Genomic DNA, 21847 nt, shown 5'->3' with positions numbered 1-21847 from the left:
CTCAAAAGCTGCCTGACTGGCAGATTGGGTAGAGTTAGATTATTATAGAAAATAGACAATAGGCCATTCGGCCCTTCGAGCCAGCACCGCCATTCAATATGGTCACGGCTGATCATCCAGAATCAGTACCCCCGTTCCTGCTTTCTCCCCATATCCCTCGATTCTTTTATCCCTAAGAGCTAAATCTGTCTCTTGAAACCATCCAGTGATTTGGCCTCCACTGCCTTCTGTGGCAGAGAATTCCACGGATTCACAACTCTCTGGGTGAAGACGTTTTTCCTCATCTCAGTCCTAAATGGCCGATCCCTTATTCTTAAACTGAGACCCCTGGTTCTGGATGATGGAATCTGGAGCTAAACACGAAATGCTGGAGTAACTCAGCGGGTCAGGCAGCATCTGTGGAGAACATGGATAGGTGACGTTTCACAGAGTGCTGGAGTAACTCAGCGGGTCAGGCAGCATCTGTGGGGAAAACATGGTTAGGTGACGTTTCACAGAGTGCTGGAGTAACTCAGCGGGTGCAGCAGCGTCTATGGAGCTAAGGAAATAGGCAAAGTTTTCGGGCCGAAACCCTTCCGGGTTTCGGCCCGAAAGTTGCCTATTTCCAGACGGGTTTCGGCCAGAAACGCTGCCTAGTTAACTCATAGATGCTGTGCACCATAACTCAGGCAGGCAGCATCTGTGGAGAACATGGATAGGTGACGTTTCACAGAGTGCTGGAGAGACTCAGCGGGTGCAGCAGCATCTGTATGGAGCTAAGGAAATAGGGACCCGTTTCGGGTCGAATACCCTTCCGGGTTTCGGCCCCTGAAACGTGGCCTATTTCAGAAGGGGGTTTTGGCCCGAAACATTCTCCTATCCTGGTGAACTTAGCTCCACCATAGATGCTGCTGCCAACATAATCTCAGTATGGTCAGGCAACAGCATCTCCGGAGAAGGCATGGATAGGGTGAAAATTGCCAGAGTGCTGGAGTAACCTCCATTGAGGTCAGGCAAGCGCATCTGTGGAGAACATGGATAGGTGAAGTTTCACAGAGTGGACTGGAGTAACTCAGCGGGTCAGGCAGGTCTCTCTGTGGAGAACCAGGATAGGTGACGTATTGGGTCGGGACCCTTCTTCAGACTGATGGAATAGGGGGAGAAAGCTGGAACAGAGAGATGGGGGGGCAAAGCCTGCTGAGTGATGGCTGGGGATACAGTCAAGGGGTGGTGTGCAGAGGGGGGGAGTTAAAATTGAATCTGAATCTGAATGAAGGGCGGGGGGAAAAGGTGTCAAGTATGAAGCCAGAGGAAGGGAAGGGGGGGGGGGGGAAAGCGGGGGTTTTAAAGGGGAAATGCGGGGTTCAGGGATGGGTGATGAGTGTACAGGGGGGGGGGTGGGCAAGGAGCAGGGTGACTGACGAGGGAGGCAGTGGGAGAAGTGGCAGCATTCTGTGGTGGAAGCAAAGAGAGAGAGAGAGAGAGATGGAGGGTTTATTCCTTGAACTTCCTTGTCATCAGATATCAGGTTTAAGCATGTTTACAAAACAAGGAACAATCAGTCCTTGTTCACTGTGGTTCTAAAAACACCGGCCAAGGACAAAGAAAGTGCTTCAGTGATGCCTCTGCCTCATCTCTGCCTCAGAGGGCGGTGGAGGCCGGTTCTGTGGATACTTTCAAGAGAGAGCTAGATAGGGCTCTTAAAAATAGCGGAGTCAGGGATATGGAGAGAAGGCAGGAACGGGGTACTGATTGAGGATGATCAGCCATGACCATATTGAATGGCGGTGCTGGCTCGAAGGGCCGAATGGCCTCTACTCCTGCACCTATTGGCTATTGTCTATTGTCAGACAGCCGTTGAGGACACATCAGTGGACATTTCTAAGGCGGAGTTAATGCCCCCTGTCCCACTTAGGAAACCTGAACGGAAACCTCTGGAGACTTTGCGCCCCACCCAAGGTTTCCGTGCGGTTCCCGGAGGTTTTTGTCAGTCTCCCAACCTGCTTCCACCACCTGCAACCTCCGGCAACCACCTGCAACCTCCGGGAACCGCACGGAAACCTTGGGTGGGGCGCAAAGTCTCCAGAGGTTTCCGTTCAGGTTTCCTAAGTGGGACTGGGGCATTAGACAATTCTTGATCAGTGCGGGTGTCGGGGGTTGTGGGGAGAATGGGGGAGAATGGGGTTAGGAGGCAGAGATAGATCAGCCATGATGGAATGGCGGAGTAGACACGATGGGCCGAATGGCCTAATAGTACTCCTATCACTCGTGGCCATGTGAATTCATGTGAGTGGAGTTGCCGCTCTCCCCAACACAGAGGGAGTGTGGAGAGAGGATGTCTCTCTGGCTTATCAGCGTGCCCTTGTTTCCGACACCTCAGGCAGTGTCCCAGCTGCACCAGCTAGTGTGGAGATAAAGTTATTTCCATAACATGAGTGGGATTAACTTGGCAAGATGCTCCTTAGCACAGTTACAAGGCCAGCCTCATCACGACAAGCTCTTTTACACAACTGCATTCTTTCAGTTTATTATTAGTTTGAGTTTTAGGGATACAGTGCAGAAACAGGCCACTCGGCCCACCGAGTCCGTGCCGACCCACTGATCCTGCAACACCAGCTCCATCCTACACACACACACACACACTCGGGACAATGTACATTTACACCAAAGCCAATTAACCTGCAAACCTGCACGTCTTTGTGGGAGTCAGTGTGGGAGGAAACCGGAGCACCCGGAGAAAACCCACGCAGGTCACGGGGAGAACGTGCAAACTCCGTACTGACAGCACCCGTAGTCAGGATCGAACCTGGGTCTCTGGCGCCGTGAGGCAGCGACTCTACCCGCTGCGCCACCATGCCGCAAAACTGTGAACGAGAAACAAAGTGTTGGAGTAACTCAGCGGGTCAGGCAGCATCTGTGGAGAAGGTGTGGAGAACATGGATAGGTGATGTTTCACAGAGTGCCGGAGTAACTCAGCGGGTCAGGCAGCATCTGTGGAGAACATGGATAGGTGACGTTTTTGGATCGAGACATTTCCTCGGGGAAATAAAACTTGCCTGTCAACTGTAAACTCATGAATACTATAACGTCCAGGTTCTGGAGCAGCTTATTCTCTACAACCACCAGGGTATTAAACACTACACCTTCCAAATAAGCTCAAGACTACATAGACTTGGGGGCAGTGGTTTTGTACATGTACTGTATGTATGTGTGTGTGTGTGTACTTCTTTTCCCATTTATCATATTGTTTACAGTGTACTATGTTTGCATATTGTGTTGTGCTGCAGCAAGTGAGACTGTCATTGTTCTATCTGGGACACACGACAATAAAACACTCTCGACTTGTCATAGAAATAGACAATAGGTGCAGCAGTAGGCCATTCGGCCCTTCCAGCCAGCACCACCATTCATTATAATCATGGCTGATCATCCAAAATTAGTACCCCGTTCCTGCTTTTTCCCCATATCCCTTGATTCCGTTAGCTCTAAGAGATAAATCTAACTCTCACTTGAAAATTCTGTTTCAAAGGAAAACAGAGTTTGATTGGCTTTAAATGTGGTGAGTTAGGATTTTCTTTTAATATTTTTTCGCGGGATCAGGGCTTTGCAGACAGAACCATTATTTAAGTGACAGAACCAACACTCAAATTGCTGGAAGAACTCAGCGGGTCAGGCAGCATCTGTGGGGGGGAATGAATAGAAGGCGGTCTCAGTAAGGATCTGTCCGTTCCCTCCACAGATGCTGCCTGACCCGCTGAGTTCCTCCAGCACTTTGTATCTTGCTGACGATTCCACCATCTGCACTTCCTCACATCTGCAAACCTAACGCAATCCCGTGAGACACACGTTTAACGCAATCTATTTCTTAGAAAAATCTTACCTTCACTTCCCTGTAATAGATGCACGGAAACCTAATCAAGTTAACTCGTTTTTGATCATTATTGCTTTAATATTTTTCTCAAAACGTTATCTCCATAAGTAGGTGATAAAAAGTAATAAAATAAAGTTCAGGAATAATGAGCGCTCAGCATTTAGTTTAGTTTAGTTTAGTTTGGAGATACAGCGCGCAAACAGGCCCTTCGGCCCACCGAGTCCGTGCCGACCAGCGATCCCCGCACACTGACACTATCCCACACACACTAGGGACAATTTCACCGGAGCCAATTCACCTACAAACCCACACGTCTTTGGAGTGTGGGAGGAAACCGGAGCACCCGGAGAAAACCCACGCGGGTCACGAGGCTTGTACGTTCTCCCCGTGACCCACGTGGGTTTTCTCCGGGTGCTCTGGTTTCCTCCCAATCTCCAAAGACGTGCAGGTTTGTAGGTTAATTTGCTTCGGTATAGATTGTAAATTGTCCCTAGTGTGTGTAGGGCAGTGTTAGTGTGCGGGGATCGCTGGTCGGCGCGGACTCGGTTGGGCCGAAGGGCCTGTTTCCGCGATGCAGCTTTAAACTAACCAGCATCTTCCCCTCTGTTATCAGGCTACTGACTGGTCCTTCCATAATTGTTTAAGAAGGAACTGCAGATGCTGGAAAATCGAAGGTAGACAAAAATGCTGGAGAAACTCAGCGGGGGTGAGGCAGCATCTATGGAGCGAAGGAAATAGGTAACGTTTCGGGCCGAAACGTTGCCTATTTCCTGAAATGGTTCCTATTCGGCCCGAAACGTTGCCTATTTTCTTCGCTCCATAGATGCTGCAGCACCCGCTGAGTTTCTCCAGCATTTGTGGTCCTTCCATAACATAGAAACATAGAAACATAGAAATTAGGTGCAGGAGTAGGCAATTCGGCCCTTCGAGCCTGCACCGCCATTTAATATGATCATGGCTGATCATCCAACTCAGTATCCCGTACCTGCCTTCTCTCCATACCCTCTGATCCCCTTGGCCACAAGGGCCACATCTAACTCCCTCTTAAATATAGCCAATGAACTGGCCTCAACTACCCTCTGTGGCAGAGAGTTCCAGAGATTCACCACTCTCTGTGTGAAAAAAGTTCTCCTCATCTCGGTTTTAAAGGATTTCCCCCTTATCCTTAAGCTGTGACCCCTTGTCCTGGACTTCCCCAACATCGGGAGCAATCTTCCTGCATCTAGCCTGTCCAACCCCTTAAGAATTTTGTAAGTTTCTATAAGATCCCCTCTCAATCTCCTAAATTCTAGAGAGTAGCTAGGAATCACTGTCGGATTCACCTCTACCCCATTGTGGGCATTGGACTTTGTCTCTGGAACTGCTACATTGCCCCATCTGCTGGTACGCGCTTTAAAATTCATGCAAGCTGTGAACTCTCACTGACGTGGTGTCGATTTGTGCCGGGCCAAGCTGTGCAAACAGCAGTGTGATAATCTGTCTGAAGAAGGGTCTCCACCCGAAACGTTGCCTATTTCCTTCGCTCCTTCGCTGCCTGGCCCGCTGAGTTTCTCCAGCACTTTTGTCTACCTATGATAACCAATTGTTAGAATGATAATAATCTGTCCCGGACATTCCTCTCTGCTCGACCTCAACTTCCGTACACCCATTAGCTTTTTTTGTATTGAACATAGAAACATAGAAAATAGGTGCAGGAGTAGGCCATTCGGCCCTTCGAGCCTGCACCATCCGCCATTCAATATGATCATGGCTGATCATCCAACTCAGTATCCCGTACCTGCCTTCTCTCCATACCCTCTGATCCCCTTAGCCACAAGGGCCACATCTAACTCCCTCTTAAATATAGCCAATGAACTGTGTGGCCTCGACTACCCTCTGTGGCAGAGAGTTCCAGAGATTCACCACTCTCTGTGTGAAAAAAGTTCTTCTCATCTCGGTTTTAAAGGATTTCCCCCTTACCCTTAAGCTGTGACCCCTTGTCCTGGACTTCCCCAACATCGGGATAAGGGGTCACAGCTTAAGGATAAGGGGGAAATCCTTAGATTACACTGTTGATTACACATTTGAAGGAATGGATTCATCTCTAATCCAAAGGAGGTGCCGTGTAGGAAGGAAATGCAGGTGTTGGTTTAAACTGAAGATAGACACAAAATGCTGGAGTAACTCAGCGGGACAGGCAGCATCTCTGGAGAGAAGGAATGGGTGACATTCTAGGGCAACACCCTCCTTCAGACAAAAGTTTACATTTGTCTGAAAGTTTACAAAGGTACACAAAAAAGCTGGAGAAACTCAGCGGGTGCAGCAGCATCTATGGAGCGAAGGAAATAGGCAACGTTTCAGGCCGAAACCCTTCTTCAGAAGGTTTAGTTTAGTTTAGAGATACAGCGCTGAAACAGGCCCTTCGGCCCACCGAGTCCGCGCTGACCAGCGATCCCCGCACACTTACACTATCCTACACACACTAGGGACAATTTGTACATTTATACCAAGCCAATGAACCTACAAACCTGCACGTCTTTGGAGTGTGGGGAGAAATGGGAGATCTCTTCTTTGTGTTGAAAAAGTTACCCCTCGGGTTCTGATTAAATCTTTCCCCCCCCTCCCGCACTCTAAACCTAGGTGCTCTGGGCAGTGTCTGCAACTCCTCCACATTCAGAATTAGCAGGGCTTGTGTAAGTGGTTCCAAAGTGTGAGATTAATATGATGCCAAGTTATTCCTGCTGATGCGGCACTTACCGATTTTTGACGTAAGTTCACAGGTGTTGACTAATTTTGTTTTAAACTCCAGTTACATGATTAGTACGGAGCGGAACGTGGGCCTTTTTTTCATCCATTTCTGTAACTGGACCCGCCTCGACCCGCAGTGTAATCAACGTTGCGGGGGAACAGTTTGTGTTAATAGAAGCATAGAAACATAGAAACATAGAAATTAGGTGCAGGAGTAGAGGCCATTTGGCCCTTCGAGCCTGCACCGCCATTCAATATGATCATGGCTGATCATCCAACTCAGTATCCCGTACCTGCCTTCTCTCCATACCCCCTGATCCCCTTAGCCACAAGGGCCACATCTAACACCCTCTTAAATATAGCCAATGAACTGGCCTCAACTACCCTCTGCGGCAGAGAATTCCAGAGATTCACCACTCTCTGTGTGAAAAAAGTTCTCCTCATCTCGGTTTTAAAGGATTTCCCCCTTATCCTTAAGCTGTGACCCCTTGTCCTGGACTTCCCCAACATCGGGAACAATCTCCCTGCATCTAGCCTGTCCAACCCCTTAAGAATTTTGTAAGTTTCTATAAGATCCCCTCTCAATCTCCTAAATTCTAGAGAGTATAAACCAAGCCTATCCAATCTTTCTTCATAAGACAGTCCTGACATCCCAGGAATCAGTCTGGTGAACCTTCTCTGCACTCCTTCTATGGCAATAATGTCCTTCCTCAGATTTGGAGACCAAAACTGCACGCAATACTCCAGGTGTGGTCTCACCAAGACCCTGTACAACTGCAGTAGAACCTCCCTGCTCCTATACTCAAATCCTCTTGCTATGAAAGCCAACATACCATTCGCTTTCTTTACTGCCTGCTGCACCTGCATGCCTACTTTCAATGACTGGTGTACCATGACACCCAGGTCTCGCTGCATCTCCCCCTTTCCCAATCGGCCACCATTTATAATAAATTATAATACTGAAATGAGGAGAAGATTTTTCCCAAAGAGCTTTTATTTTTACGAGGATGTTTCCGCAACCGGCCTCTGTCTCCGTATCTCCGTACCAAACTAGTATCTTTGCTCCGCTACGGGATCTTTGGTGCAGAGACGGAAGCCGGTTACGGAAATGGGGAAGAAAATCACCCGTGAATCTGCCCATGACCGTACTGGGTCTTTTTGATCGAGTGATCTATCTTGCTCCGCAGTAGGATCTTTGCCTTTAACTGCCTGCTGGGCAGTTTGGGTCTCAGGAACAAACAACAAGAACAGGTTCGGCAAGCTGCGAAGCTCTCCGCTCAAACTTCCGTGACGTTCAAGTGAGAGTGAACTAGTTGACAAACTAAACCCTTGTTCGATGTTCCCTGAAGCACATTCATTTGTCACCACAAGACATGTTCTCAGGGGCTTTTCATTGTGTTTAGATTCCAAGCAATTACTATTGATTTATAATCATATTGGCCGCTGCACACACCTGGCGCTCAGTCTGAAAGTAATATGAGGTTTTAGAAACATAGAAAATAGATGCAGGAGTAGAGGCCATTCGGCCCTTCGTGCCAGCACCGCCATTCACTGTGATCGTGGCTGATCATCCCCAATCAGTACCAGGAGAGTTGTGAGTCTGTGGAATTCTCTGCCTCAGAGGGCGGTGGAGGCCGGTTCGCTGGATGCTTTCAAGAGAGAGCTAGATAAGGTTGTTAAAAATAGCGGAGTCAGTGGATATTTTCGTTGTCTCTGTACTGTACACTGACAATGACAATTAAAATTGAATCTGAATCTGATATGGGGAGAAGGCAGGAACGGGGTACTGATTGGGGATGATCAGCCATGATCACATTGAATGGCGGTGCTGGCTCGAAGGGCCGAATGGCCTACTCCTGCACCTATTGTCTATTGTCCAGTGTCTAGTGCCCAGTGTCTAGTGCCCAGTGCCCAGTGCCCAGTGCCCAGTGCCCAGTGCCCAGTGTCCAGTGCCCAGTGCCCAGTGTCTAGTGCCCAGTGTCTAGTGCCCAGTGTGCCTAGTGCCCAGTGTCTAGTGCCCAGTGTCCAGTGCCCAGTGCCCAGTGGCCAGTGCCCAGTGTCCAGTGCCCAGTGCCCAGTGTCTAGGGGCCAGTGCCCAGTGCCCAGTGTCCAGTGTCCAGTGTCCAGTACTCAGTTCCCAGTGCCCAGTGTCTAGTGCCCAGTGTCCAGTGCCCAGTGCCCAGTGCCCAGTGCCCAGTGCCCAGTGTCCAGTCCCAGTGCCCAGTGTCCAGTGTCTAGTGCCCAGTGTCTAGTGCCCAGTGCCCAGTGCCCAGTGCCCAGTGTCCAGTGCCCAGTGCCCAGTGCCCAGTGTCCAGTGCCCAGTGTCTAGTGCCCAGTGTCCAGTGTCCAGTGTCCAGTGCCCAGTGCCCAGTGTGTGTGTGCCCAGTGCCCAGTGCCCAGTGCCCAGTGCCCCGTGCCCAGTGCCCAGTGCCCAGTGCCCAGTGCCCAGTGCCCAGTGCCCAGTGTCTAGTGCCCAGTGTCCCAGTGTCCAGTGCCCAGTGCCCAGTGTGTGTGTGCCCAGTGCCCAGTGCCCAGTGTCCAGTGCCCAGTGTCCAGTGCCCAGTGTCTAGTGCCCAGTGTCCAGTGCCCAGTGCCCAGTGCCCAGTGCCCAGTGCCCAGTGTCCAGTGCCGAGGGTCCAGTGCCCAGTGCCCAGTGCCCAGTGTCCCAGTGCCCAGTGTCCAGTGTCCCAGTGTCCCAGTGTCCAGTGCCCAGTGTCCAGTGCCCAGTGCCAGTGCCCAGTGCCCAGTGCCAGTGCCCAGTGCCCAGTGCCCAGTGCCCAGTGCGCCAGTCTAGTGCCCAGTGCCCAGTCCAGTGCCCAGTGCCCAGTGTCCAGTGCCCAGTGCCCAGTGCCCAGTGTCCAGTGCCCAGTGTTTAGTGTCTAGTGCCCAGTGCCTAGTGTCTAGTGCCCAGTGTCTAGTGCCCAGTGCCCAGTGTCTATTGTCCAGTGTCTAGTGCCCAGTGTCCAGTGCCCAGTGCCCAGTGTCTAGTGTCCAGTGCCCAGTGTCCAGTGCCCAGTGTCCAGTGCCCAGTGTCCAGTGTCCAGTGTCCAGTGCCCAGTGTCCCAGTGTCCCCAGTGCCCAGTGTCCAGTGTCCAGTGCCCAGTGTGCCTAGTGTCCAGTGCCCAGTGCCCAGTGCCCAGTGTCCAGTGCCCAGTGTCCAGTGCCCAGTGTCCAGTGCCCAGTGTCCAGTGGCCAGTGCCCAGTGTCCATTGCCCAGTGTCCAGTGCCCAGTGCCCAGTGCCCAGTGTCCAGTGCCCAGTGTCCAGTGTCCAGTGTCCAGTGCCCAGTGCCAGTGCCCAGTGCCCAGTGTCTATTGCCCAGTGTCTAGTGCCCAGTGTCTATTGTCCAGTGTCTAGTCCAGTGTCTAGTGCCCAGTGCCCAGTGTCCAGTGCCCAGTGTCCAGTGCCCAGTGCCCAGTGTCCAGTGCCCAGTGTCCAGTGTCCAGTGTCCAGTGTCCAGTGCCCAGTGCCCAGTGCCCAGTGCCCAGTGTCTAGTGCCCAGTGCCCAGTGTCTATTGTCCAGTGTCTAGTGCCCAGTGTCCAGTGCCCAGTGTCTAGTGCCCAGTGCCCAGTGTCTAGTGCCCAGTGTCTAGTGCCCAGTGCCCAGTGTCTATTGTCCAGTGTCTAGTGCCCAGTGTCTAGTGCCCAGTGCCCAGTGTCTATTGTCCCAGTGTCTAGTGCCCAGTGCCCAGTGTCTAGTGCCCAGTGCCCAGTGCCCAGTGCCCAGTGTCTAGTGCCCAGTGCCTAGTGTCTAGTGTCGAGTGTCCCAGTGTCCATTGTCTAGTGCCTAGTGCCCAGTGTCTAGTGCCCAGTGGCCAGTGTCCAGTGCCTAGTGCCCAGTGCCCAGTGTCTAGTGCCCAGTGTCTAGTGCCCAGTGCCCAGTGCCCAGTGCCCAGTGTCCAGTGTCCAGTGCCCAGTGCCCAGTGTCCAGTGTCCAGTGCCCAGTGCCCAGTGCCCAGTGCCCAGTGCCCAGTGTCCAGTGCCCAGTGCCCAGTGCCAGTGCCCAGTGCCCAGTGCCCAGTGCCCAGTGCCCAATGCCCAGTGCCCAGTGCCCAGTGTCCAGTGTCCAGTGCCCAGTGCCCAGTGCCCAGTGCCCAGTGCCCAGTGCCCAGTGTCCAGTGCCCAGTGTCCAGTGCCCAGTGTCCAGTGTCCAGTCCAGTGTCCAGTGCCCAGTGTCCAGTGTCCAGTGTCCAGTGCCCAGTGCCCAGTGTCCAGTGCCCAGTGCCCAGTGCCCAGTGCCCAGTGCCAGTGTCCAGTGTCCAGTGTCCAGTGCCCAGTGCCCAGTGCCCAGTGCCCAGTGCCCAGTGTCCAGTGTCCAGTGTCCAGTGCCCAGTGCCCAGTGCCCAGTGCCCAGTGCCCAGTGCCCAGTGTCCAGTGCCCAGTGCCCAGTGCCCAGTGCCCAGTGTCCAGTGTCCAGTGCCCAGTGTCCAGTGCCCAGTGTGTCCAGTGTCCAGTGTCCAGTGCCCAGTGCCCAGTGTCCAGTGCCCAGTGTCCAGTGCCCAGTGGTCCAGTGCCCAGTGTCTTCAATGCTGTTATAGTATTTGGGGCGGAACCAAAATGCGGGGCCGCGCGTCCCGGCCGGACGGGGAGTTTCGCGGGAACTAGAGACTTCCGGTGAGGGCGTCCGTCTCTCTCTCTTCCCCCCCGCGGTCACTTCCGGTCTGTGGGGAGAAGCGAAGGTGAGAAAAAAGGAGAGAAGAGAGAGAGAGAGAGAGGGAGAGAGGGAAGGAGAGAGAGAGAGAGGGAGAGAGGGAGGGAAGGAGAGGGGAGAGGAGAGAGGGAGGGAGAGAGGGAGAGAGGGAGGGAGAGAGGGGGTGTGGAGTGTAAGGAGAGGTGATGGAGTTATGTGGGGGAGACACAGAGGAACAGGGGAGAGATGGAGGGAAGGAGGGGGGGTAGAGAGGGTCTGGGGGGAGGAGGAGATGGAGGGGGGGTGGGGTCGGGAGAGTGATGTCTGTTGGGGGAGAGATACAGAGGGTGGGGGGCGGGGAGATGGAGGGAGGGAATACAGAGGGAGGATTGGGAGTAGGAGGAGGAGAGTGATGTGGGCTGTTCCCTCCACAGATGCTGCCCGACCGGCTGAGTTACTCCAACACTGTGCGGTCTGCATCCTCTAGTGCATCATCATTGGCAGCTCCACGCTCCCACCCAACCTCCTCCATCCAGTCTTTTGTTTAAGAAGGAACTGTGCAGATGCTGGAAAATCGACGGTAGACAAAAGCGCTGGAGAAACTCAGCGGGTGCAGCAGCATCTATGGAGCGAAGGAAATAGGCAACGTTTCGGGACGAAACCCGTAAGGGTTTCGTCCCGAAACGTTGCCTATTTCCTTAAGGGTTTCAGCCCGAAACATTGCCTATTTCCTTAAGGGTTTCAGCCCGAAACGTTGCCTATTTCCTTAAGGGTTTCGGGCCCGAAACGTTGCCTATTTCCTTAAGGGTTTCGGCCCGAAACGTTGCCTATTTCCTTAAGGGTTTCGGCCCGAAACGTTGCCTATTTCCTTAAGGGTTTCGTCCCGAAACGTTGCCTATTTCCTTAAGGGTTTCGGCCCGAAACGTTGCCTATTTCCTTAAGGGTTTCGGCCCGAAACGTTGCCTATTTCCTTAAGGGTTTCGGCCCGAAACGTTGCCTATTTCCTTAAGGGTTTCGGCCCGAAACGTTGCCTATTTCCTTAAGGGTTTCGTCCCGAAACGTTGCCTATTTCCTTAAGGGTTTCGTCCCGAAACGTTGCCTATTTCCTTAAGGGTTTCGTCCCGAAACGTTGCCTATTTCCTTAAGGGTTTCGTCCCGAAACTTTGCCTATTTCCTTAAGGGTTTCGGCCCGAAACGTTGCCTATTTCCTTAAGGGTTTCGTCCCGAAACGTTGCCTATTTCCTTAAGGGTTTCGTCCCGAAACGTTGCCTATTTCCTTAAGGGTTTCGGCCCGAAACGTTGCCTATTTCCTTAAGGGTTTCGGCCCGAAACGTTGCCTATTTCCTTCGCTCCATAGATGCTGCTGCACCCGCTTAGTTCCTCCAGCATTTTTGTCTACCGTCGATTTTCCAGCATCTGCAGTTCCTTCTTAAACAATATATATATAGATATATTTGACCAATTATATATGACCATATTCCCTCCTGGGATAAATAAAGCTCTATTGTATCGTGTGGATATATATATATATATATATATATATATATATAACTCAGAGTAGCTAAGTGGCCTGAGTAATTCAGCACTCCAACATATATTGCAATGAATGGCGGTGCTGGCTAGAAGGGCCGAATGGCCTCCTCCTGCACCTATTTTCTATATATATATACATTACGCACACACACACGTGTTTGTATAAACACACGATACATAGAAACATAGAAATTAGGTGCAGGAGTAGGCCATTCGGCCCTTCGAGCCTGCACCGCCATTCAATATGATCATGGCTGATCATCCAACTCAGTATCCCGTACCTGCCTTCTCTCCATGCCCCCTAATCCCCTTAGCCACAAGGGCCACATCTAACTCCCTCTTAAATACGATAGAACTATTTATCCCAGGAGGAATATATAATTGGTTAAATTATGGGGAGAAGGCAGGAGAATGGGGTTGAGAGGGAAAGATCGATCAGCCATGAGTCTGAAGAAGGGTCTCGACCAGAAACGTCACCTATTTCCTTCGCCCCATAGATGCTGCCTCATCCGCTGAGTTTATCCAGCATTTTTGTCTACCTTGATTGAATGGCAGAGTAGACTTGATGGGCCGAATGGTCCAATACTGCTCCTATGGCTAGTGAACATGGAGAGTGATACAGCGTGGAAACAGGCCCTTCAGCATCACTTGCCCACACCGGCCAACATGTCCCACTCACCTAACATGAACGGCTTTTGGGTTGGGATCCTTATTGATGTCCTGCCTGATGTGCTGAGTTACTGCAGCACTTTGTGGCCTGTGCTCGTGTCTCGTTTAAGGCACCTTGTTTACGAATGTCCTCATTGTTTCACCAGGTCTCTGGGGACAGCTGAAGATGGAGGCCCCTCCGGTCACCGTGCTGCCAATTATTGGGGGCTCCATCAACATGATGGAGTACATCCTGCAGGGTACGTACAAAATGGCTCCAGCAGTCTTCTTCTTGTTTAAATCTCCAAAGGCAGAAATAACATTACACGCCAAAGAGCATCACGGTGGCGCAGCGGTAGAGTTGCTGCCTCACAGCGCCAGAGACCCGGGTTTGATCCGACTACGGGCGCTGTCTGTACGGAGTTTGCACGTTCTCCCAGTGACCCGCCTGGGTTTTCTCTAAGATTTTCGGTTTCCTCTCACACTCCAAAGACGTGCAGGTTTGTAAGTTAATTGGCCTGGTATAAATCTAAATTGTCTCTAGTGTGTGTGGGATAGTGTTAGTGTTTCGGGGATCGCTGGTCGGTGTGGACTCGGTGGGCCGAAGGGCCTGTTTCCGCGCTGTATCTCGAAACTAAACTAAACTAGAGATACAGGGCGTAAAAACATAGAAACATAGAAATAGAAATAGGTGCAGGAGTAGGCCATTCGGCCCTTCGAGCCTGCACCGCCATTCAATATGATCATGGCTGATCATCCAACTCAGTATCCCGTACCTGCCTTCTCTCCATACCCCCTGATCCCCTTAGCCACAAGGGCCACATCTAACTCCCTCTTAAATATAGCCAATGAAATGGCCTCGACTACCCTCTGCGGCAGAGAGTTCCAGAGATTCACCACTCTCTGCGTGAAAAAAGTTCTTCTCATCTCGGTTTTAAAGGATTTCCCCTTTATCCTTAAGCTGTGACCCCTTGTCCTGGACTTCCCCAACATCGGGAACAATCTTCCTGCATTATCTAAACAGGCCCTTAGAAAACACCTATCTAAACAGGCCCTTCGGCCCACCAGAAGGTTGTGGATATTTTTCTGGCAGAAGTAAATAGATTCTTAATTAGTACGGGTGTCAGGGGTTATGGGGAGAAGGCAGGAGAATGGGGTTACGAGGGAGAGATAGATCAGCCATGATTGAATGGCGGAGTAGATTTGATGGGCCGAATGGCCTATTTCTGCTCCTATCATTGATGACCATATTTGGCCTCCACAGCCGTCTGCAGCAATGAACTTCTCCAGAGATTCTGCCCCACATGACCCGCTGAGTTATTGCAGCACCTTCCTGAAGGGCCGAATGTCCGACTCCTGCACCTATTGTCTATTGTCCACTGGCTGTAATTAGGGCCCCACCAGCCCTGTCTCAACCTCCTAGTCGTAAGTGGGAGACTCAGACTCAGACCAGACAGGCACCTTAGCTGAACATGGACCAGAGACCTCAGTGCGTTGTTTATTTATTGGAACCAAGGGTTAAAGGCTCTAGTCTTGATGCAGGGTCCCGACCTGAAATGCCATTTGTCCACTTTCCACCACGGATGAGATTTACTAGAATGTTGCCTGGGTTTCAACAACTAAGTTACAGAGAAAGGTTGAATAAGTTAGGTCTTTATTCTCTGGAGCGCAGAAGGTTAAGGGGGGACTTGATAGAGGTCTTTAAAATGATGAGAGGGATAGACAGAGTTGATGTGGACCAGCTTTTCCCTTTGAGAATAGGGAAGATGCAAACAAGAGGACATGACTTCAGAATTAAGGGACAGAAGTTTAGGGGTAATATGAGGGGGAACTTCTTTACGCAGAGAGTGGTGGCGGTGTGGAATGAGCTCCCAGTGGAAGTGGTGGAGGCAGGTTCATTGGTATCATTTAAAAATAAATTGGATAGGCATATGGATGAGAAGGGAATGGAGGGTTATGGTACGAGTGCAGGCAGGTGGGACTAAGGGGAACAAAATTGTTCGGCATGGACTTGTAGGGCCGAGATGGCCTGTTTCCGTGCTGTAATTGTTATATGGTTATATGGTTATATGGATGCTGCCTGACCTGCTGAGTTCCCCCAGCAAATAGACAATAGACAATAGGTGCAGTAGGACATTCGGCCCTTCAATTGTGGATGATCAGCCATGATCACATTGAATGGCAGTGCTGGCTCGAAGAGCCAGCACCGCCATTCAATGTGATCATGGCTGATCATCCACCATCAGTACCCCGTTCCTGCCTTCTCCCCATATCCCCTGACTCCACTATCTTTAAGAGACCTATCTAGCTCTCTCTTGAAAGCATCCAGAGAACCTGCCTCCACCGCCCTCTGAGGCAGAGAATTCCACAGACTCACCACTCTCTGTGAGAAAAAGTTATTTCCTCGTCTCCGTTCTAAATGGCTTGCCCCTTATTCTTAAATCTGCTGTTTACATTCCCAACGCCAGCATGTAATAATTACCCAGCTACAGGGCCGGCAGGGTGGCTCAGCGGGTAGAGCCGCTGCCTCACAGCGCCAGAGACCTGGGTTCCATCCTGACCACTGGTGCTGTCTGTACGGAGTTTGTACGTTCTCTTCCCCGTGACCTGCGTGGGTTTTTTCTCCGGGCGCTCCGGTTTCCTCCCACGCTCCAAAGTCGTGCAGGTTTGTTGGTTAATTGGCTTGGGTGTCCTGTAACGTTGCCTATTTCCTTCGCTCCATAGATGCTGCTGGCTGCACCCGCTGAGTTCCTCCGGCATTTTTGTCTACCTTCGATTTTCCAGCATCTGACATAGACATGGAAAATAGGTGCAGGAGGTGGCCATTCGGCTCTTCGAGCCAGTACCACCATTCATTGTGTGTGTAGGATAGTGTTAGTGTATAGAGATCCCTGGTCGGCGTGGATTTGTTGGGCTGAAGGGCCTGTTTCCGCACTGTATCTCTAGTTTAGTTTCAAGATACAGCGCGGAACCAGACTGAGTCCACGCTGACCAGCGATCCCTGCACACTCACACTATCCTGCACTGTGGCCAATGTACATTTAAACCAAAGCCAATTAACCTACAAACCCGCACGTCTTTGGAGTGTGGGAGGAAACCCATGCAGCGCAGGTCACGGGGAGGACGTGCAAACTCTGTACAGACAGCACCCGTAGTCGGGATGGAACCCGGGTCTCTGCCGCTGTGAGGCAGCAGCTCTACCCGCTGCACCACCGTGCCGTCTTAACTAAACTGAATGAATAAGGTAGACAAAAATGCTGGAGAAACTCAGCGGGTGCAGCAGCATCTATGGAGCGAAGGAAATAGGCAACGTTTCGGGCCAAAACCCTTCAGGAAGGAAATAGGTAACGTTTCGGGCCGAAACCCTTTGGGTTTCGTCCCATAACGTTGCCTATTTCCTTCGCTCCATAGATGCTGCTGCACCCGCTGAGTTCCTCCAGCATTTTTGTCTCCCTTCGATTTTCCAGCATTGACATAGACACGGAAAATAGGTGCAGGAGGAGGCCATTCGGCCCTTCGAGCCAGTACCACCATTCATTGTGATCGTGGCTGATCGTCCCCCAATCAGTAACCCGTGCCTGCCTTCTCCCCATATCCCTTGACTCCACTAGCCCCTAGAGCTCTATCTTAACTCTCTCTTAAATCCATCCAGTGACTTGGCCTCCACTGCCCTCTGTGGCAGGGAATTCCACAAATTCACAACTCTCTGGGTGAAAAAGTATCTGCCGTTCCTCTTGAACACGAATGAACGAATAGGTTTATTGGCCAAAGTGTTCACGTACGAGGAATTTTCCTTGGTGCTTTGTTGAATGCTGCTGCTGCTGCTGCTGCTGCTGCTGCTGCTGCTGCTGCTGCTGCTGCTGCTGCTGCTGCTGCTGCTGCTGCTGCAGTGTAAGCGAGTGTGATTGACGGGGCAGGGCTTTGCGTTTCCCAACAGGGAGTGTACTGGACCAGAGTCTGGAGAGCCTGCTCCACCGGCTGCGCGGCCTCTGTGACAACATGGAGGCCGAGACCTTCGTAGACCACGAGCTGGTGTTCCTGCTGAAAGCCCAGCAGGGCAGCCCCTTCATCCTGCGAGCCCGGCGTGCGGTGGACAAGCCCGGCCTGCCCTGGCACCTGCGCTACCTGGGGCAGCCCGAGGTGGGGGACAAGAACCGCTCGGCCCTGGTGCGTAACTGCGTGGACATCGCCACCTCCGACAGCCTGGCCGACTTCCTGCTGGAGATGGGTTTCCGCATGGATCACGAGTTTGTGGTGAAGGGGCACGTCTTCCGCAAGGGCATCATGAAGGTGGTGGTGTCCAAGGTGTTCCGCATCCTGCTGCCCAACAACCTGGACAACATCGAACCCCTCTCCCTCTCCTACCTGGTGGAGCTCAGCGTGGTCGCCCCCCCTGGGCAGGACGCCGTCTCCGATGACATGAAGAACTTCTCCGAGCAGCTCAAACCCCTGGTCCACCTGGAAAAGATCGACCCCAAGCGGTTGCATCAGGTGTAGCAAGTAGCCCACCTGCGACAGGTGCGGCCCTACCTGGGACTGAGAACTCTGCTGCCTTTCACTCTCAGCCATCCATGTTTGTCCAATAAACGCAGCGTTTGTTTTGCTCTCTCTCTCTTTACATTCATCGATTCAATAGACAATAGGTGCAGGAGTAGGCCATTCGGCCCTTCAATGTGATCACGGCTGATCATCCCCAATCAGTACCCCGTTCCTGCCTTCTCCCCATATCCCAAAAGCTTTTCCCACTGAGAGTAGGGAAGGTTCAAACAAGGGGACATGACATGAGAATTAAGGGACTGAAGTTTAGGGGTAACATGAGGGGGAACTTCTTTACTCAGAGAGTGGTAGCGTTGTGGAATGAGCTTCCAGTGAAGGTAGTGGAGGCAGGTTCGTTTTTATCATTTAAAAATACATTGGATAGTTATTTGGATGGGAAGGGAATGGAGGGTTATGGTTTGAGCGCAGGTATATGGGACTAGGGAAGATTATGTGTTCGGCACGGACTAGAAGGGTCGAGATGGCCTGTTTCCGTGCTGTAATTGTTATATGGTTATATATCCCCTGACTCTGCTATTTTTAAGAGCCCTATCTAGCTCTCTCTTGAAAGCATCCAGAGAACCGGCCTCCACCGCCTTCTGAGGCAGAGAATTCCACAGACTCACCACTCTCTGTGAGAAAAAGTGTTTCCTCGTCTCCGTTGTAAATGGCTTACTCCTTATTCTTAAACTGTGGCCCCTGGTTCTGGACTCCCCCAACATCGGGAACATGTTTCCTGCCTATAGCATGTCCAAGCCCTTAACAATTGTGGTGGACAGTGTCACTGGAGGGACTAGCATCCATTTTGCCCAACTTCAAACAAAGGTTTGAGTGTGAGAGGGGATGTGCGATTCTTAAGGGACTGGACAGGCTAGATGCAGGGAAAAATCTCCTGACTGGGTTAATGGAACACCCTGTAAAATCAGAGCAGCGGTCCTGTGCGACCTTCCCCGACCCCTCCAAGTACCGTGGTCTGGTCCGAGCCTCGAACAGTCTCGTCAGGATGGACCAGGGAGAACCAAGGGGGAACCTAGAATAGTGAAATGCCTGAACTGAGTGGTTGTGGAGAGGATGTTTCCACTATTGGGAGAGTCCAGGACTAGAGGGCGCAGCCTCAGAATTAAAGGACGTTCTGATAGAATGGAGGTGAGGAGATATTTATTTCGTCAGAGGGTGGTGAATCTGTGGAATTCTTTGCCGCGGAAGTCTGTGGAGGCCACAAGCCAGTGGATATTTTGATGACTCGATGCAGCCTCTGTGTGTTGTAGTTGTTGTAGATGGGCAGCAGAGGGCAGAGTAAGTCCATGGTGCCATCCATGGGTGTGTATGGAAGCCACAGTGAAATGGCACATAACGCCCTAGTAACTCAGCTGGTCAATAGCCAATAGGTGCAGGAGTAGGCCATTCGGCCCTTCGAGCCAGCACCGCCATTCAATGTGATCATGGCTGATCATCCCCAATCAGTACCCCGTTCCTGCCTTCTCCCCATATCCCCAGACTCCGCTGTCTTTAAGAGCCCTATCTAGCTCTCTATTGAAAGTATCCAGAGAACTGGCCTCCACCGCCCTTTGAGGAAGAGAATTCCACAGACTCACCACTCTCTGTGAGAACAAGTGTTTCCTCGTCTCCGTTCTAAATGGCTTACTCGTTGTTCTTAAAGGACAGCATCTCTGGAGTAAAGGAAGTGGTGGTGTTAGGTGAGCTAGGTGAAAAAGAGTTACAGACAATGAAACTAGTACAAGGACTAGTGTGGGGGGGGGGGGGGGGGGGGGGGGAGGAATGAAAGGGTTAGAGAAGTTAGAGAAGTTAATGTTTATACCGCTGGGGTGCAAGCTGCCCAAGCGAAATATGAGTTGCTGTTCCTCCACTTTGCTCTGGGCCTCACTCTGACAGTGGAGGAGGCCCAGGACAGAGAGGTCAGTGTGGGAATGGGAGGGGGATTTTAAATGGTTAGCAATTGGGAAATGTTTACATATTCTGTTGTGCTGCTGCAAGTAAGAATATCTACACGAAGGAGGCCTTGGTGGACCGACCCCAAGTGTTTTATGGATAGAGTGGATGTGGAGAGGATGTTTCAGATTCAGATTCAGATTCAGATTCAATTTTAATTGTCATTGTCAGTGTACAGTACAGAGACAACGAAATGCATTTCCACTAGTGGGAGAGTCTAGGACCAGAGGTTGCCCTCAGAATTAAAGGATATCTTTTAAGAAGAAGATGAGGAGGAATTTCTTTAGTCAGAGGGTGGTGAATCTGTGGAATTCTTTGCCACAGACGGCTGTGGAGGCCAAGTCAGTGAATATTTTTGAGGCCAAGATGGATAGATTCTTGATTAGTACGGGTGTCAGAGGTTACGGGGAGAAGGCAGGAGAATGGGGTTAGGAGGGAGAGATAGATCAGCCATGATTGAATGCCGGAGTAGACGATGGGCCGAATGGCCTAATTCTGCTATCACTTATGACGTGAACGAAGCAGTTCCAACCAGTCTGAAGAAGGGTCCCGACCCGAAACGTCACCTATCCATGTTCTCCACAGATGCTGCCTGACCCACTGAGTTACTCCAGCACTCTGTGAAACGTCACCTATCCATGTTCTCCACAGATGCTGCCTGACCCGCTGAGTTACTCCAGCACTCTGTGAAACGTCACCTATCCATGTTCTCCACAGATGCTGCCTGACCCACTGAGTTATGGTGCAGCAGCATCTATGGAGCTAAGGAAATAGGCAACTTTTCGGGCCGAAATCCTTCTGGAAATAGGCAACGTTTCGGGCCGAAACCCTTATGGGTTTCGGCCCAAAACGTTGCCTATTTCCTTAGCTCCATAGATGCTGCCTGACCCGCTGAGTTACTCCAGCACTCTGTGAAATATCACTTACACACACACACACGCATGCACGAACACGCACACACATGCACACAAGCCCGCACACACATGCACACACGCAGACGTACATAGACAAACATACAAATACATGCATGCTCACACACATGTATGCACACACATACACAGATAGATGCACGCACACTTACACGTACACACACGCACAGACACGCACACACACACAGACATATATATAAACAAACATACACATATGCATGCTAACACGCATGCATGCACACACATACACAGATATATACAAACATACACATATGCACGCTAACACTCATGCATGCACACACATACACACACAGATGCTGCCTGACCCGCTGAGTTACTCCAGCACTTTGTGTCTTTTTCTGCTACCCAGCATCTGCAGTTCCTCGTGTCTCCAGCTTTCTCTGGGTAATGTCACCAATACACTGCAGTTCCCCTGCCCTCCCTCCCTCTCTCCCCCCTCAGTTTCCACAGCCTGTCTTATCACACGTTCTGGATGGTATAATTAATGCTGTGTTGTATAATTAGGCTCTGCATTCGGATTGATTAATTAAGTAGACATTTATTATTCTTATTGAAATAAAGTTTTGAAAACCAATTAGAATAATTCAGGAGTAAAATCTAAATAATTTAAACGCTGAAAAATGTATAGATTTAAAATCTGATACATCCTCCAGAGCTCATTACATTTTATTTTTGTCTGAAATGCATAGTTTTTATTTTCACAAATCCTCTGCCACTTGGTTGTGGAAACCACCTATAGAACGTAGAACAGTCGTGCACAGGGATAATGTTTGTGGCGAACATGATCTCTGCCACCACGTGATCCACTTCCCTGTATATCCACGCGCCTGTCTAAACGCCTCTTAAACACCACGATCGTACCTGCCTCCACCACCATCTGTGACAGAACGTTCCAGGCACCCACCACCCTCTGTGTAAAAAATAACCTGCCCCGCACAGCTCCTTTAAACCCTGCCCCTCTAACCTTCCAAAAACCTTACTTTAAGCCTCTCTTCAGAATTTAAACTTGAGAGATATACACGTA

The 21847-nt window shown here is 51.0% G+C and overlaps 1 protein-coding gene across 1 annotated transcript; it reads left to right on the top strand.

Annotated features, from left to right (window-relative positions):
* The first annotated feature begins 11191 nt into the window (after window positions 1–11191).
* Window positions 11192–17990, top strand: med18 (mediator of RNA polymerase II transcription, subunit 18 homolog (yeast)). Its single transcript, XM_055656628.1, has 3 exons — window positions 11192–11255; window positions 13555–13647; window positions 17325–17990. The coding sequence occupies exons 2-3, from the start codon at window positions 13575–13577 to the stop codon at window positions 17882–17884; spliced, it is 633 nt and encodes a 210-aa protein (XP_055512603.1). The 5' UTR covers window positions 11192–11255; window positions 13555–13574; the 3' UTR covers window positions 17885–17990.
* Window positions 17991–21847: the final 3857 nt, after the last annotated feature.

The sequence above is a fragment of the Leucoraja erinacea genome, chromosome 26, assembly GCF_028641065.1.
Source record: "Leucoraja erinacea ecotype New England chromosome 26, Leri_hhj_1, whole genome shotgun sequence".
NCBI lineage: Eukaryota > Metazoa > Chordata > Chondrichthyes > Rajiformes > Rajidae > Leucoraja > Leucoraja erinaceus.
This window is presented reverse-complemented; position numbering and strand designations above follow the sequence as displayed.